The 16,880-nt window shown below is 45.0% G+C and overlaps 1 protein-coding gene across 2 annotated transcripts in view; it reads right to left on the bottom strand.

Moving 5' to 3' along the window:
- The window catches only part of ACACA (acetyl-CoA carboxylase alpha), a 178,058-nt gene that overhangs the window by 120,955 nt on the left and 40,223 nt on the right, over positions 1-16,880 (bottom strand). For both annotated transcript variants that reach the window (XM_067538102.1, XM_067538101.1), the window contains 12 exons: positions 16,503-16,653; positions 15,782-15,885; positions 14,816-14,897; positions 14,147-14,292; positions 12,500-12,650; positions 11,032-11,166; positions 9,902-10,048; positions 9,100-9,288; positions 8,274-8,374; positions 7,744-7,832; positions 5,518-5,642; positions 88-201 (listed from right to left, as the gene is read on the bottom strand). In XM_067538102.1, the coding sequence (XP_067394203.1) occupies positions 88-201; positions 5,518-5,642; positions 7,744-7,832; positions 8,274-8,374; positions 9,100-9,288; positions 9,902-10,048; positions 11,032-11,166; positions 12,500-12,650; positions 14,147-14,292; positions 14,816-14,897; positions 15,782-15,885; positions 16,503-16,653 (1,534 nt within the window). The remainder of the gene's footprint in view (positions 1-87; positions 202-5,517; positions 5,643-7,743; positions 7,833-8,273; positions 8,375-9,099; positions 9,289-9,901; positions 10,049-11,031; positions 11,167-12,499; positions 12,651-14,146; positions 14,293-14,815; positions 14,898-15,781; positions 15,886-16,502; positions 16,654-16,880) is intronic.

Below are 16,880 nucleotides of genomic sequence, written 5' to 3'. Positions count from 1 at the left end.
ACAAAGCAAGTCCAATTTTGACGGTACGCTTGACACGGTCCTCTTTTAGCAGTGCCCAGCACAGAACGCTGACGGTGTTGCACTTACCTGACGAGCCCGCAGGGCCACTTTTGCATTGGTGGTCTTGCTGAGCTGGGTCAGCTCAGTTAGAATGTTAATCAATTCATCTGTCAAGGTGGGGTCTCGGCCACACAGCTGATCCTTAAAAAAAAATAAAAAATAAAAAAAGACAGACGTTGGAAGTGTTGAAAATGAAGATGACCCTCCAAGTAACTTAGAAATGAAGCAACATTCTTTGTTGGTGAAGCTGGGAACATTCCCCAGTGCTTTCATCATTTTACATGCCTAAGGAAAGTGCATGAGCTGAAGAGGAAATGAGAGAGGGTAAGGAGGAGGTGGGCAGAATCACTCGTTTGATTATTTGTGTGCAACATTTGCTGGGGCATCTAAGCACCTGGCAAGTAGCGCATCTGACTGCCAACAAAGTACAGCACAAACATCTCCCAAAACCCAGCCTCAGCTCCAGATCAAAAGTCTCCCCCAGCAACAAACCAGAGCTCAAGAAACATTTGACCAGAATGAAACGCTTTGCACTGTGCAATGAAGATCAGCAAACCTGGTTTTGGAAGATGATCAGAAGGAAAGAGTTTAACAGCTGGGGACTCTGTGCTGAAAACACTACATATCTTGCTGCACCACTCGTGCCTTTGGTCGTGGTGCCCACTACAGCTAGAACAGCTTCTTCTCTTCCTATGCAACCACTGCCTTCCCTTTCCTCATAGCTCATCTGTGTCAGCCCCCCTTCTTCAGCACTAATAACCACTCTAGCAATATTCGCTTCTTTCCCACTGCTAATTATATTAAAAATAAAAACAATCAACACAACCATAAGAAAAATCACAAAACAGTAACAAAATAAATGACCTGATGGTTTCCCAGAAATAAGTTTCTTTTCACACTTTTCTCCTGTCATCTTCCCTTTGGTCCTTCCATTCGGTTGTTTCCTCCTCCTTAAGTCTAATGTAGCCCCTGATCTTCCAATGAGCTCTTTGTGGACTTCTATACCCACTTAAGAATTGGGGGCATATATTGAGAACTCTTGGGGCAGAGACCTTGCCCTTTTACTTGTCTATAAGGCCACATTACACCAGTGTCATTACATATGTACACGCACACCGAAAAAGGAACCACCAGCAGCAACATTTAGAGACTGTCAGCAAAACCATTTCCAAAAGCATCTGGTTTCCAAACAGAATCTTTGAAAAGAAATTGCTAGGCTAATTCTAAACCCAAAATATAGGGCAGGAAAATAAAAGTCTTCACAAAATTCATGACTAGCTAAAATTATTCCATGATAACTTTTAAAATTCCAATGCCAATAGTTTGTTTTGTTTAACATGCCCCAAATAGGCAACATTGTGCTAAACAAAATTAGAGGCAGAAGTGCAATCGACTAGTTCATTTCCACTGTTAACCACAACAAGGAACCTAGCCAGCACCAGTGGTGAAGTGTGTTACAGTTTCAAAATTCTTTCAGCTTCAATAACTGAAAAAATGTTAACAGAAGTACAGAAATTTGTTTTCTTTCTTTAAGTAGCTGAGGTGCAATCCTGCAAACACGTCCAGAGGTAGTTCTTAGTCTCAGGAGCAACTCCACAGCTTTCAACTACTCACAGTGATTTGCACGATGAGGACCCAAAGTTTGTAACCTGGGGACGCCTCTAATGTGTTTCTTTGGTACAACACTACCTTACTATTCACATATAAAATGAACCATAGGAGGCAAATGAGAGATGAAATGGGAATTTGGGACAGCAAGTAGCAGATGGTGCCTTAAAGTTTTAAGAGAATTTAAACATATGCAAACCAGAGGGCCCATTTAAGAGCCAAGGAATACAAAGGGGCAAAATCTCTACATAGCAGGTTAGATTATTTGATAAATGTGCTGGGGAAAATAAAATAAAAATAAACCAACAATATAAACCTCAGAGACTTGTTAATAAATAATAGTTTATACCAACTCCCACCTCCAAGCCTAGCGAGTTGAATTGTTCTTGACCCTCTACTCTAACAGACTGTCTCCTACACCAGCTTTATGCCATTTCTAGGAACCTACAACAATGGAACAATTCAAAGTCAAATCATTTTCAGTTAGCTTCGCTACCAGCTTATAGACTATTGTCTCCCATTAACAAGGCTTGGAGTTCCTTGCTTGAAGCAAAAATTATAACAATGAGATGCCTGTGAACTCCTTCAAGTTAATTTGTATCCACAGACAGAGAATGCTTTAAGAATTGTTCAGTGTTTAAAAAAAATATGGTTCTGTCAGACTCTGCCCTATCTGCTCCTACAAAAGGTAGCTGCTGACAAGACTTAAGAGTTATCATATGCTATGCTTCTGAAGTTTTGTGGTAGCAGTAGGGAAAGAATCAGACCCTTCTGTTCCAAAAACACAGGCCTCTACCACTTGAACATAATGAACATTTCTGTTAGGAGTACAGGGCATACGACATGGAGATGAGATGTTCTGATTCCATCCAGCAGAAGGCAGTGGTACACATGCCAAAGCTAGATTATATAATTTCAAATCATACTACATTTCAACAAACACATGAGGAATGAAGGAGTTTCCATCCTGCTCTGAAGAGCTACCAGTTAAAAGAGTAGATGATGGCTGCACAAAACAATTATTAAAATAATCCTCAGACCCCTTATTAATATGGATTCTAAGGATACAACAACAACAGTAGCAATATAAGCATCAGAGTGTCTTGACATGATATTTGCCTTTGGAGGACAAACTTTATAACTCCAGATAAACAGCTTGGCAGCCTTTAAAATGCCATTACCTTCACCAACACATATACCAAGAGGTCCCTATGACCTGGAAGAATAATACAAGATAGAAATGAAGGATGGCACTGTGGTTAAGACACTGGACTGGGCTGTAAGAAATCACAGTTGAATTCCCAGTTCTGACACAGACATTACTGTGACCTTTGGCAAGTTACCATCTCACTATGCCTCAGCTCCCCACTTGATATTATATTTCTCTATATCACAGGATCCACGTGAGGATACATTCACATTGCAAGGCCTTTGGATAGTATGGTAATGGGGCCATGTGAACAGATTTTATCTGACCTACTAGCTCATCCAGTCTCTCTCTCTGTAAAGTGCAAGACTGCTCCCTAAACTACAGTTTCTAGGGCTGTTTTTTAATAGTTCCAAAAAACTAGGCTTCCAGCATTTCCTTAAGGTGACTACAGGGAGAGGAGAGAAAGGAGGGTGAGGGAGGGAGGGCAAAAAAAAAAAAAGAGAAAGAAGAATAAAAGGAGTTAAGAAAAAGAGAGAAAAACAGATTATTTGAGTTTTCCCATCTCCCAGTGAGCCCTCCCCCGAAAGATTTTCCATTACAGTGAAGACATAAGCAGGACTCATGGCTTTTAAGACTCAGTTTGCATGAGGGGAAAATATGAAACAAAAAGTTTTAGTCCTATCCTAGCAAGAAACAATCAGTATGACAACAACAAAAATAAAGCAGCTAGCTGGTGTTCCATTGGCTTCTGCCTCTGCTGATTGGTGAAGGCAGCGAGCAAAGCCTCAAACCAGTTCTCTGACAAGGCCTAACGCCTCCCCGGCACCCCCGTGTAATTACACACTTGAGTGACTGGACTCTGAAGAAAATTGAAGGCCTGAGCTGCGAACAGCTGCCATTTTCTCTCTCCATCACACCAGCATGATTACTTGAGAAATGAACAGCCCCAGCTCAAAGCTACTCCAGAATTCTCAGAGGAAATATGGCTCTGTGTTCAAATAATGAGATTCTTAAGGCAAGCGTTACTTACAATCACACCGGGAAAGAAAAAAAAAAAGAATGCCAGGGCCTTTCTATCTTACAAATTAGAATTTAAGAAACCCAGCCACAGTCTGGGGCAATCATTACTCTTCTGCTCCTCTAAGGAGGGTTTTTGGGTTTTTATTTGGGTGCTTTAGATCTATTTTTAGTGGCAGAAAATACTCTTTAGCAAAAAAGAGGAGGCAACACTGTAATTAGTGTCTTAGAAAGCCAGACATCAGCTCATTTATGCTTAAAATCACTCCCCCTGCCTTGGAAAGGCTGGTGTTCTGCTTTATCAGAGCGTTATTCATAACTGGAAATTTTCTTAAGGTTTTGTTTGGGGTTTTTTCTATTTAGATAGCAGAATAAAATGGGACATACTGAGGGTTTTCACCTTCTTTAGAGGAAGGGATAAACATAGTGAAGTTTCTCCCATTCCTGGAAGCCTGGAATTCACGGGGGCTCAGAAGTAAACCTAAAACAACTATAAATCCTCCCCCCCATCTTTCAGTGGAGTGGCTAATTTTTGCCTTTCTGAATAGTGAGGAGGAACTGGCATCCCCCAAAACTGAAATTCTTCTGCTAGTTAACAAGCCAGACAGGCAACCATATAGGTAGAGAGATTCTCCCTGCTATCATGCTATCATCAAGTAAACAGTTCTCTAGACCAATTCAATCTGAGCAATCTCCCAAGTTGCCATCTACAATGCAAAATTAGGAGGTGGTGATTTCCAAGATGCAGTGACTCTATGGTGTACATAGAAGAACACCAAGTCCTACAGTCTCATTACACATTTGCATGCAAGTTGAACTGAAGCGTAAAATACCTCAGGGCCATGCTGTGGTGCCTCAGGCCTGATTCAGAGGGACCACCTCTCTGCTGAGCAGCTAGTTCAGCCCTAGGGGAGCATGCAACTTGCATCGAGGGCTGCAGCAGGTCAGGAAGCAGCAGTGCAGTCTGGAGAAGGGGCTTTCTGATCTCACAACCTTAGAGAGGCTATCTGAGAGCTACTCAGCCAATGGGGGCAGGGACATGAGACTACACAGTGGTTCATAACTGAAGAGTAGGTGAAACCCCCAAGGCCTATCCACATGGACAGGTCAATAGGTTACGTCACTGCCAGGACCATGTCCTGATGGATAACAGGAAAGCTATTTGAATGTCTAGGGCCCCGTTACCATAAAAATGGATCTGCTTTTTATATACATTGCGATGTGCAGCTCTGGTCTGAGAATCGCAAGCTGGGACATAGTTAGGACCCTGGAGAGCTCCCTGAAACCCAAGAAGGAAAGTAAAACTGAACATATACAAAGTGCAGTCCTTAGTGACTAAAAGTCAGCACCCAGTGGCTCTCCAATGATCTTGTGAAAAAAATTATCTTTGGGTTTTCAGCCCCGAGTAGACAAAATAAATTACCATCACAATAAGTCCTTCTTGCAACCTTATTGGCAGCCTGAGCAGAAAAAAACCTAAGAATCGGGGTACTCCATGGAAACTGAGCTAACTTCCACTTTCCAGGGCAGGTTGAGGTGCACTCACAGGGCAGCACAGGGAAATCTGCACTGTTGCTGCCTGTTCTGTGGTTAGAGGACCACAATCTCCAGGCCAAGAGCTGTCAACTCAGCACTAAACATTCACATACAAGATAAAAAGAAGTCCTGAGGGTCAAACTTACAATGAGCATCGTCACGAGGAGGTTCTTCTTGGTAACTTGAGCATGAGAGAAGATGTAGTTCAGTACAGCATTCATGTCACTTTTGTTCTCTTCCCGAAGGGCGAAGACACACTTGTCATAGTGACCTGCAGTCAGAAACAAAACATGAGGCGTCAGGCATATATACATTCTGTACAGCCTACACTTGTACGGTGCTGAATGTATATGGCTCGACATATCTGGTTATTTTTAATATGTCTGTTAAAATACATATTTTGGTGAATCTGAGTGATAAACTTTGGGAGAGAAGCATTTTTATTGGAAACTTCCGACATCTTGGATAGTATTAAGTAATGTCCTGTCACTTGCTTTTATCAACTCCAAAGCCAAATCAATGCTTTGTGAACTATACAGGGAGAATGGTGAGGGCTAGTTAAGAAGGGATTATCTTTCACTCACAGAAGAATCAGAAAATAACCAGATGGCACGTGAGGTCATCTGCTATAGTGAGTTTATGTGGAAATGAATCTGTGGGTATATCTACATTGCAACATAAGCCCAGGGTTCAAACTCAGGCAAGTCTAAACACTGCTTCCATCTACACACAAATAACGCTAACCCAGGGCTCGGACCCAAAGGACCCAGGACCCTATGGGGGTGGAAGGTCTAAGCCTGAGGCAAGTCGGGACCTGGGTTCAAGCCTTCTTGCTCTGCATTGCAGACACAGCCCTACTGGACTTGTGCTCTGTCAGTCTACCAAAAGTATTCACCAATCCCAAAGGCCTACTTCCTTTGTTCTCTATATAGTCAAGTTTTCCCACACTCCACCACCAACAGAGGGCTAGAGCGGACACATTTTGGAAGGGTGCTAGGAAGTCTGGGATATGGGTAGTTGGACTCGTGCCCACATAATGCAGTGTAGACAACAGTTGGGACTCAGGGTTCAACAATTCCTAACTTAGGCTGAGTTAGCAGATCCTGGCTTTGAGTTCTACTCACCCTGGGCTCACGTTGCAGTTTGAACATACTCTGTAACATCAGAAAGCTTGGAACGCATAGGGGGGCAGGAGGGAAGAGGAGCAGAACTGAATAGGAAAGAGCGTAATCTGCAGTAGTTTAAAAGTAACAGTGGTTTACTGCCATCCTGTGACTGGTAACAGTACTGCAAGGTTCACATTTAAATACTTGGCTGTGGTATTCTGCACAGAAATCTGAGAATTGTTCTTTATAAAGAGAGCATTGCAAAATCTCCGGATACCTTACAGCAGTTTCAACTGAAACAATGGATCTCTTATTGTATTCTACATTCTTACTGTATTACATACTAGTGCGTTGCCTGCTTATTCACCAGCCACCACGGTAAATGTTATGGCTGTTCTGGTCTTAGCTAAATTTCTTTACACTTCTCCACATGCTCAAGTGCTCAGAAATCAGGAAATAAAACCGTTCACAAATCCATGCTGTCTTCACCAATCTAAATTTCAGTTTCTAGCTGCAAAGAGAATATCTAGCAGGGGGGAAATTTTTAATTATGGGACCACACAGACAGCAAGAACCAGCAAAAGGGAGGCACAGAGGGTCAAAATAAACCAAACATGAAGGAGCACGAGTAGGCACAACTCTGTTTGACTGAACCTTAAAGAGCAAAGAAACATACTTTGAATAGCAACATACTGAATTATGTTTTGAATTCTGCCTCTTTTCTGGAGCTATTTCAATCCTGAATCATATAAAGTTTCAGCTTACAGGCTCTGGAGTAATTAAAAAAAACAGTGCATGCATGTAGAATATGCGTCGCACTTACACATCTCAACAAGATGAAAGGATCAGAAAAGGGCTGAGGAAGTCAATTGTCAGCTCATGATGAAGATGTTCATAACACTGACCCAAAAAGAATCACAGCGCCGTATTGAGGCACCTAGGCCGTGGGGAGGAGAGTTGAGAGGATGCAGAAGATGTAGTGTCCACCGGCAGTGAACAGATATGAGCACAGGCTTAACCTATTAAGGAAGTCTGGTGGCTGGACTTCTTGTGTGCACCTCCTGCATGTTCCCACCATGGAGCTTCACAATGGGAGCTTTCTGATTTAAAAAAGGCCCTTCTAAGTAGCGTCCCAAATGAAAGCGGTCAGGCTATGCCACAAGAAGTCATGAAGAGCTGGTCTCATTCGGAAGATGCTTTTAGTGGAGCTTACAAGAGGTGCTGTGCTCCTCCCAGAATTCAAATCCTCATGTGTTAGAGACTTACCATGCTGGAACTGAGTCTCCACCTTTAGGTACTGACGGAGCAGATCCATCACCACAGCCTTCATGTGGCCTCGAATACCACTCCGATACCTGCAGGAACAGGGAGGGAAGGTCAGGTCTATCACTGAAAGACTAACGGCGATCGTCCTGCTTCTGAAAAGCTCTGAGAATTGATACAACTGAATAATACAAAGACACATGCTCCCAAGAACTCCAGGAGACTCAGTGCAGCGAGAATGAACTCTGACACTCTTCACATAAGCAGCATGCCAAGCATTGTGTGGAAAGCACTCCCCAGAACCTTTCTGAACCCTCAGCATCTAGCGCTGTGAAAAGGGTGTGGAAGACACCAGCTGCTTGAAAGAATGGTCAAGGCAGGCTCACTACCAAGAGACAAAAGTTACACTTGCTTCCTTTAAGGCAAAGAAAAAAAAGGAAAAAAGAGTTGACCCACAGCTCTGCTTCAGTCCTTACAGGCAGGAAAAAGCGAAAAGGAATGGAGGAGGGATGGGCTCTGGTGAATGAGCTCACCGTTGCACCAGCTGCACGATGCTCTGGGTGTTCATGAAGAAGACCTCACGCTCAGACTTGCGGTTCAGTGTGGCTGCGTGGCTGTCCAAGATGTTGGCAATCTGAGAGAAAAACAATAGTTACGTAACAACCTCATCACTGGAGATGGCGATGTGGAGGAGAATACTGTCACAAGAGCAAAGGGTTTCTGCCAGAGCAGATCAGAGCACTGGCCACCACGCCCAATATCCAGACTCCAACAGAGGCCAACATCTGATGCTACAGTGGAGGCAAAGTACCCTCATAATGAACCAACCTGCTGTGCAATACTGATATGAGGAAGATATTCCTCCAAGACCTGCAGCCATCAGCTGACACCCTAAATGCCAGAACTAGTTCAGAGGTTTTTTAATGTCAGGCGGAAGTAATGGGATCACACATAGTCTCACCTCCTGCAAAATACAGACTATACGATTTCACCCAGACATTCTTGTATCGATCCCGAAAAGCTCTACAACGTATTTAGGATATGGTAGTTCTGAGCATGTGGTCATGTCTCCTCCAAACGGCCAGCCATTTCTGCTGCAACAACCTGCTACTTGTTCACAGATGAAGGAGTTACAACTTTAACTCAAGCAGCAGAGACCTAGGGTTTTGGCAGCAAAGGTCCAGGGTTCAATGCCCATTGCTCTCCATGGACTCTTACACAAACTGTCCTCCCCACCAAACTTTTCAGGTCTGAATTTCCCGACTTTTCAACTCAAGCTCATCTCCAAATAATTCAAAGGTGTTTTCCCTCCATCCCGAAGTGACCTGTGCTTTCCCTTTCCAAAGGGTTCTTCATTACCTGCTGGCTGGGAAACTGGCAAAGGACCGACGTGATGTTGCTAGCATACTGGGCCATCTCCTTCTTGATGGACTTCTCCACATTGGGTGGGATCCTTCCAGAGACACTGGTCATGATGTCCTGAAGCTCCAGGAGAGGCAGAGATGGGTCTCTCAGGGTCTTCATTAACCGCTCAACCCAGTCCTTCACCTGGAGACAAGCCAGGGTGAGGACAAGTTTGGGGAAAAGAACAAGATGCACTTTGGAATTAAGGGAAAAGCTGGTCTCAGAGACACTTGTTCAGTGTTGCAAAGCAGCACTGCAGTCTGACCCAACCTGGAAGCCAGACTAGCTCAGAGGGTGCAGATGAAAGGAGAAGAAAGGGTGGGGGAAAGGTGCAGAACCACTCCCTTCCTCCACCACATCTGCTAACTCTTCTGCAGGTAAAGCTGTTGGTGGCTGCTTGAAAGCCATGCACCTTCCTTGTCCGCCCCCAGCGTGGCCCCTAACATAGTTGGCTGTGGAAGCAGCTTGCACATACTAGGCTGCAGGCACAGGCAGCAGCCCTGCAGCCCATGCTTGTCTCCTCTTCAGTTCTGACTTGGATGGCACAAATGGACACATCCCCTTCATGCCCCCAGCTTAGGGAAAGGAATCAGGGCCACCAGAGAGATAGCATACGAGGGAAGGGCAGTGTAGTCTGAAGTCCTGCCTCTCAGTCCCCTTCTCTAACCACTAGATTTCATTGAGATTCTAGGCAAATTGGCTCAGAATAGCCCAGGAAAGACAAATTTGCCCTCCACCTGGGACAAGCGATCAGTACCTTGCTGCTGAAGTAGGGCTCTGGCAGGCAGTAACCATTCATCACGTTGACCAGATTATCGAGGACACAATGAAAGACGCGATGGAGCTTCTCTCCTCGGAGAGCTGTGCTGTGGATCTGTGGTAAGGTGCCTGTGTGCAGATCGGCCTGTGAACACATCCCACAGAAGATAAAGTGTCTCCAAGCCCCCTTCCATATGGCATCAGCAAACAGAATCATACTCGCTTCTTTCTCCATTACCCCCTTTTCGACTGGAGACCCAATAGGCTACTGCACTAGTAAAAGATTAGACTTAAACAGAAGGATCTCAGGATGGAAAATCCTCTTGTACAGTCATGGGATTTTGTTGGGATCTCAAAATGATTGCATGTCCCCGCAACCACATTATAAGGTCCCCAGCCTCTCTCTGATGAATCCCAGCTGATCTCAGTGTCCAGCACCAGAGATAGCAAGATCTCAGAGAAAGGTTTAGGTGAAGTCAGTAGATACCACACTGGCGGTGTTAACCTCGCCCCATCTCCCATAACATGATGAGTTACTACATCCACTTTAGCTCTCACCAAGAGAACGGTATTTTTTTACCATTCATGCCCACCCGCATCAAACCCTACTTGCCCTTAAAGATGCATGCATTTGTTCTGTCCCCCAAAGATGATCCACGCACTGGCTCTCTCCCCACTTTTCCAGGTTTGCAGAGACTGTTTGTACCAGTCCCAATGCTCTTGAAACTGGGGTATCCATTCCTGTCCATCAGGGGAGGTTCAGTTAACTATCAGGAAGAACTCTCTCTGTCTCACAGTGGCTAAGGGAAGTAGTGGGTGTTCGGAGCATAAATGTGTCTGAGGAAAGAATGAGGCTTTATCCAACCACCTATATCACATCTGGAGATCAGGTGCTGAGATAACACAGAATGAATCTGATATAAATGTTTAGATAGATCTGAAAGAAAGGCTCTGCAGGGTTTACATTTCCTCAGGGTCTTCCTCCGAGACAAAAGTCATGAGGTGAAAATTCCAGCATGATATGGGTCTGTCCCCTGTTGCAAATTCAACACTACTACTAGAAAATCAAGACAATGTGGTAACTCCAACTAGCCTAGGGTCTAGTGGCTATCTCCAAGAGCTTCCTACCTGCTGAACCCTGCTGGGGTCATCGAGCTGCAGTTTAGCAATCACACAGCCAGGGTCCAGCACGGCCCCAGGGCGTTTGACATAGTGGATGCAGCCTGATTCTACAGCCGTCAGCGTCATCACCATCTTCATCACCTGCAGCAAGATGACACACTCAGATTTTACAATTCATTCAAAGTTCATGCTTCCGTAGCCACTTTTCTACACCACCGGTAATGTAACTAGAGAAGGTCTTTTGCATTCAGCAGTCACCCTGAAAAGCTGGTAGCAGAAGATTCATTCTGGGAAAGAAATCCAGGAGCCCCTAGTAAAGAGCAAAGCAAGTCGCCAGGATGCAAATTAGAGTAATAGGAAACCAAACTCAACCAGTGGAATCTCAGTTCTTCTGGATTCATTCAGCTCCAAAACTAAGCAAAGGTTCCATGCTGAGCAGAAGCTATTGTAACGTGCTGGCTGGTGGGTTTGTGCATTACTAGCTTCCAGTGGAGGGAATTAGAGCTGCTGTCCAGTGTATCATAGGCTCTATAGACCTCTTCACTAACAGACACTCCCACTTTAGTTCACATGTAGGGGCCTTGTCCTTGGAGGAGAAAGATCTGGGGTCTATCTTGCTGCTGTGGAAAGCAGCACAGTGATCAACAACTGGTAAGTTCTTACCAAACCATGAATGTGTTACAATATAAAAGTGCTTGTATAAAACATGGATCTAGAGTCTGATACGTTTCTTCTACACACCGTCCCTAACAATCACCTTGATCCCCCCTCTATACTACATACCCTCCTCTCTCAAATCTGCTTTGACCCCCACCCCCCGCACACACACACAACCCCCATCCCTTCCCCACTGTGACTTGGGAACTGCTTGCCTTCCCCATCTTTGGGAGTTAAGTAACCTCCAAGAGGGAAGGGAGGAGCAACACCTATTTCCAGCTTCCTCATTAACTCATCTGATCAACCTGATACGTGACCGGTCACTACAAGCAAACATTTATTGCCTAGTCCTGTCACTGGGCCTGGGTCAGCCCTGCTGCCATGACCACAGAAGAACAGCAAACCTTTTTCACAGCAGCTATCAGACCCTGGATTGTCCCTCCCTCACAGAACTGTGGCCCATTTCCCTTTGGCCACCACTGTTTATATGCACTTTTGTTACCACAGGACATTGCTGAGAGGTTTTGCCTTCCACTGGTCTGTTCATTAAAGTACAGGTTTCAACATTTGTGCTACTGAATCACCTCTTCTCCACCCAGCAGCCCTTGTTTCTGCCTCCTAAGTAGACACAGCCAAAGAGCAGGGGAAGTGGGGGCAGAGAATATTGTGAAAATGTCACAAAACATTCCACCCACCACCATCCAACCACCCAGATTTTCACCAAAGTTTCAGAGCATTTCAAAATGTTCCTGCTCAGCTCTGCTCCCAGGAGGATTCAGTATTCTGCAGCCAGCTCAGTCCTACGTAGCTCTTTTACCTCAATTTCAGCAAAGCACTGGCCTGAGAACACATGTCCCCCATCCTCCACCACATACTGGATCAGCTTCCCGGCCGAGGGTGAGCGAAGGATAGACGGATCGTTTTCCTTCTCAAACACGCAGGTCTTGTTACCTATGGTGATGCGGTACCTAGGGAAGAACACCTCGATGGAATGCCATGTGGAGAGTATGGGAGGGAGAAATCCATCGTATCTTCCACCTCCATAGTTCATAACATACAAGAAGTAGCAATTCCTAGCAGTTTAGTGGCTTGGTTCTACATGCGAACATCCAGGTAATCAGGGCTGTAGGGGTCAGGAAGGAATTACCTCTACCCCTACTATACGTAGAGCATTGCTTCCTCTGAATTAGTGGGTAACTGGTCACTGTGGGAGCCTGGATGCTGGACCCAATGGACTCCCAATATGAGCTGGTCTGGTAAATTCTATATAAATCCAGATCAACAATAAGGGAAATTAGATGTGTCATAACATAAAACTGTCAGATGGCAAATGCTCACCAAAGGTCCCACATCCAAAAAACTCTAGTGCTCAGAATGCAGCTGAGTAGAGCAGCCACACCCTTGTTTCCAAAGGCATTGTGTTTAGGTTTTTATGGCGTCTTCCACTGCAAGGGATCTGAAAAGCCCTTCACAGACTACTGCCAGATTCATTAGAGCCAGCTCAGTGGAGGAGGTCCCACGTACCCCAAGCAGGTTATGAGGTGTAAACTCCAGGGGTTGGAGGGCTGAGGAAATGCACTGAATCAGCACATCCTCCGCCTAGACCCCATTGCCAGGCAATGCCACCAACTTCTCTCATTATGTTAAGTCAGTATGTAGCCCTCCACTAAGTGCAACTGCAGGATACCACACAAACGTCTATGCAGGCATAAACCAATTCATCCAAATCTGCACGTATATAAAAAGGTCACTCGCCCACCCTTAGGACTGGAATCCGACCACCATTCTGTACCAGTGGCAGATTTTTAAGAGGATAAAATGAAAACAAACTTTTCCAATGGAAACTGCAAGGGCATAACTCAGCAAGAAGAATACAATCACCTGAGTTGGGATTTGGCCAGCACGTGCTAGCCTCTCTGTTTGTTGTGTCCCCTCAGCAGTGACCCACAAGCAGGGAAGAAACCTCCTTCCATAAAGGCTGAGGTCTTCGCACTGCCATGTTAGGGGGTGTCTGGGGAACACTAAACTTCCACCTTCTTGCAGAGAGCACATCTATCCACTCTCACTACCAAGGGCCCGCCTGCCAGAAATGGGAATCTAGGCCCATTCAGCTCAGCAACCCACTGCTAACACGTCAGATGGACAACCTGAGGGTTCACCCATCTCCTACCTGGAAGGATAAGACTGCAGAGAGGCTGGAGGAGAAAGAACCACACATCATATTGGTGCATCACATTCCAAATCCTGCTTCCGGCTGAAGGCAATCCCAAATTTCCTCCCTCACTCCCATGCCTAATAATGCACCTACCGAGTTCTTCAGTATTGTATATTAGTGGGGGGGAATTCCTTCCTGACGCTGTGATAAGCAGCTGACGCCCTGGAGCATGAAATTCTATTAACCCATCTTGGCACGTATGAAAAATGGTAAGTGACCATAAATGATCCCTATAGCAGAGGTTGTTACCTGTCCACTTCTTCTTTCATGTAGGTTGTGTAGCTGCTGCCATCATAGGACAAGAGCAGCCCTCCGTCACTCAAGCGGTGTACCTCAACCTCCACGTAAGAGCTGTTCATGACAACAACATAGGAATTGGGAGACTGCCGGGTCACCTATGGGTCCGTGAACAAGAACAAAGTACAGCATGTAAAGGAAACATGGTAACATTGATTCTACACTGGCTGGAGCAACAGGCAGGTTCCTAGGTTTCTGAACAGACCGCAACATCCAGTAATAAAGAAAGATGTCTAGTAGAAACTTGGGTCACTTGTTTTATTTTAGATAATTCACAAACAAAACATTTTTCACCACCTGCAGGGTGAGCTCTGGATACTGAAAGTTTAATGTAAAAATGGGGGTGTTGCAGTGCAAAGGTGTGGCAGGGGTCTCACTGTAAGGGAAATTTAATGGAATGGAGGGTCTCAGCGTGGGGACTTTGCATGGGAGATTTTGGAGAAGTTTCCAAACCCAAGCAGAGATAATCCCCTTCCATCTCTCCTTGTACCACCACACCGATTTTATTTTAACTTCAGTCTTCCTGTTCACAACAGTCATTGCAAAGCCAAGACAGTGCCAAGCAATACAAGATGCCTCCAACCCACGGCTGAGAAGAAGAGTCTCCATGTTGCACTGTACCTTTAGCACGTACTTCTTTCCATCATAGATGAGTTCAACATCCACTGTGTTCAGCAGTGTATGAGCAGGCAGGACCTGACCCCTGAAAGATGGACACATGCAAGACTTTTACCTTTCAGATTCTCTAAATGGCCACTGGGGGGGTCAAACACAGCACACAAACATTTGGAGACAGCAGTAGCATGGAGATAGGACATCTAGGCCCTTAAACTATCCCTCTTTAGGAGAAACATCACTGAAATCCAACACACTCCTCATTCTCATTCCACACAGACCTGTTACTCACCCCCCACCCAATCCACCTGCTTTACTCACAGTGAATGATTTGCACCGAAACAGTAAACAAATTTACAGAATATCTTTGTTGAGCTAAATAACAGCCCCATGTGATTAAAGGCACCTTTTCATTACTACACTCCCTGCATCCCTTGTTCAGCGCCGGGGGCCACAATGTGGGCCTGGCAAAGATGACAACCTCATTTGGAAAAGAACTGTACATGTCATGTCAGACTTAGTCTGAATTAAAACATGATGGCTGATTTCCAAAGGGCTCCCAATCCAGTTTAAAAGCAAGCTGGAATGTTAGGGGGTTTCTGACCACTGGAGGAAGGCAACTGAAGAACAGCTCTGAAGACTCTGTCTACAAAACAGAGACAGCACGAGATTTGGCAATGCAAGTTTCACCCATGCTGTCCTGTCTCAACTCTGTTACCCATTCAATCCCTGGCATCTCTGCTGAGACTGCCAACAACTATGCTAATCAGGGCCAATAGTGGTGGATGTTTTTGGAACATACATAGACATCTATCCATCAAGCACTGGCCTAAGAACACCAAACAACAACAGGGGCCTGAAAACAGCCATCAGATGATAACAAGCTTTACACACATTTGAGCTATGTACTATTTGAGCTTTATACAACGTCAACACTATGTCAGTAGTGCTAGCCGTAGAGAGTAAGCTTACCTTTCTAGAGAGTGCAGGAAGTTGGAGACGCTGTTCCGGAGGCTCACGTCAGCCACATGCAGAGCCCCACACACGACCCCTAGCATGGTGTCAGGCCTCTCTGCCTAGAGGGAAAGGGTAGGGGATGAACGAAAACCTCAGTCTTTCCACATGCTCAATTCCTTCTGCTTTATCATTCCCCCATCCCAGCCTCTCCCTACTTGAGGTGTCAACCAGGTCATCATTCTCAGCTGCAATTGCTTTTCAAGGTAGAAAATCTCTTTAAGTTAAAGTTGTCGTAACACTAACGGTAGCCACGCATGCAAGCATGCGAGTAAGTAGGTCACCTCTGCACTAGTTTAAAGGAAATAGTTTGAGTTTTATTCTCACTGGGCCAAATCCTGAGGTACTACGTAAGGGTTCACTCTGGTCATTTGTTTAAAATGCCCAGTGAAGACAACAAGCCTGATTCTCATTTACACTAATGCTCCTTTACAAGTGCTGATGGACTCTTTATACTGCCAGAAGGGTGTAAAAGGGCCACAGTGTAAATGAGAACTAAGCCCAATAAAAATATTTCCAGAGACCTTACTAAGAACTGAGTAGGACGTCATTATTGTTAAATTTCTATGCTCTCTTACCAATAAGCGCCAAGTTTTCAAGGTAGTGATATGCCTTTTTCTCCCCAATAAATCAACCCCTCTCCCCAAAATTTATAACCCCCTGAAGCCAGTGGTTGCACCTGCACTTTTTCAGCAATGAGCCTGTCCAACCAGCCAGTGTCAATGCGGTTCTGTTGGAAGCTTTCTGTCTCCAGCAGTTTAATCAAGTACTCAACAGTGGTTCGGAAATCCCCTCGGATGGACAGTTCCTTCAAAGCCACCACCATGTTTCTGAAAGAGAAAGGAATTCCCAACACACAACTCACTAATAGCTTTTCGTGACCTGGTAAGTCTACACAGTTACCACATATTAACATCCCCAATGAGTCACATGGAAAAACTAGTCAAGCCAATAGCATATGAAGAGTGGATGTACAGAGAAATTCATTTTGTGCCTTGGCCCTTCTCAGCTGTCACAGGGGATTACAGATCCCTTCCAAGAGGCTAGGTTTGCATAC

This window comes from Emydura macquarii, unplaced genomic scaffold (assembly GCF_026122565.2).
Source record: "Emydura macquarii macquarii isolate MOO-44397 ecotype Brisbane River unplaced genomic scaffold, CSIRO-AGI_Emac_v2 contig_450, whole genome shotgun sequence".
In the NCBI taxonomy this organism is placed as follows: domain Eukaryota; kingdom Metazoa; phylum Chordata; order Testudines; family Chelidae; genus Emydura; species Emydura macquarii.
The sequence above is the reverse complement of the archived record's forward strand: the minus strand, read 5'-3'. Positions and strand labels throughout refer to the sequence as shown.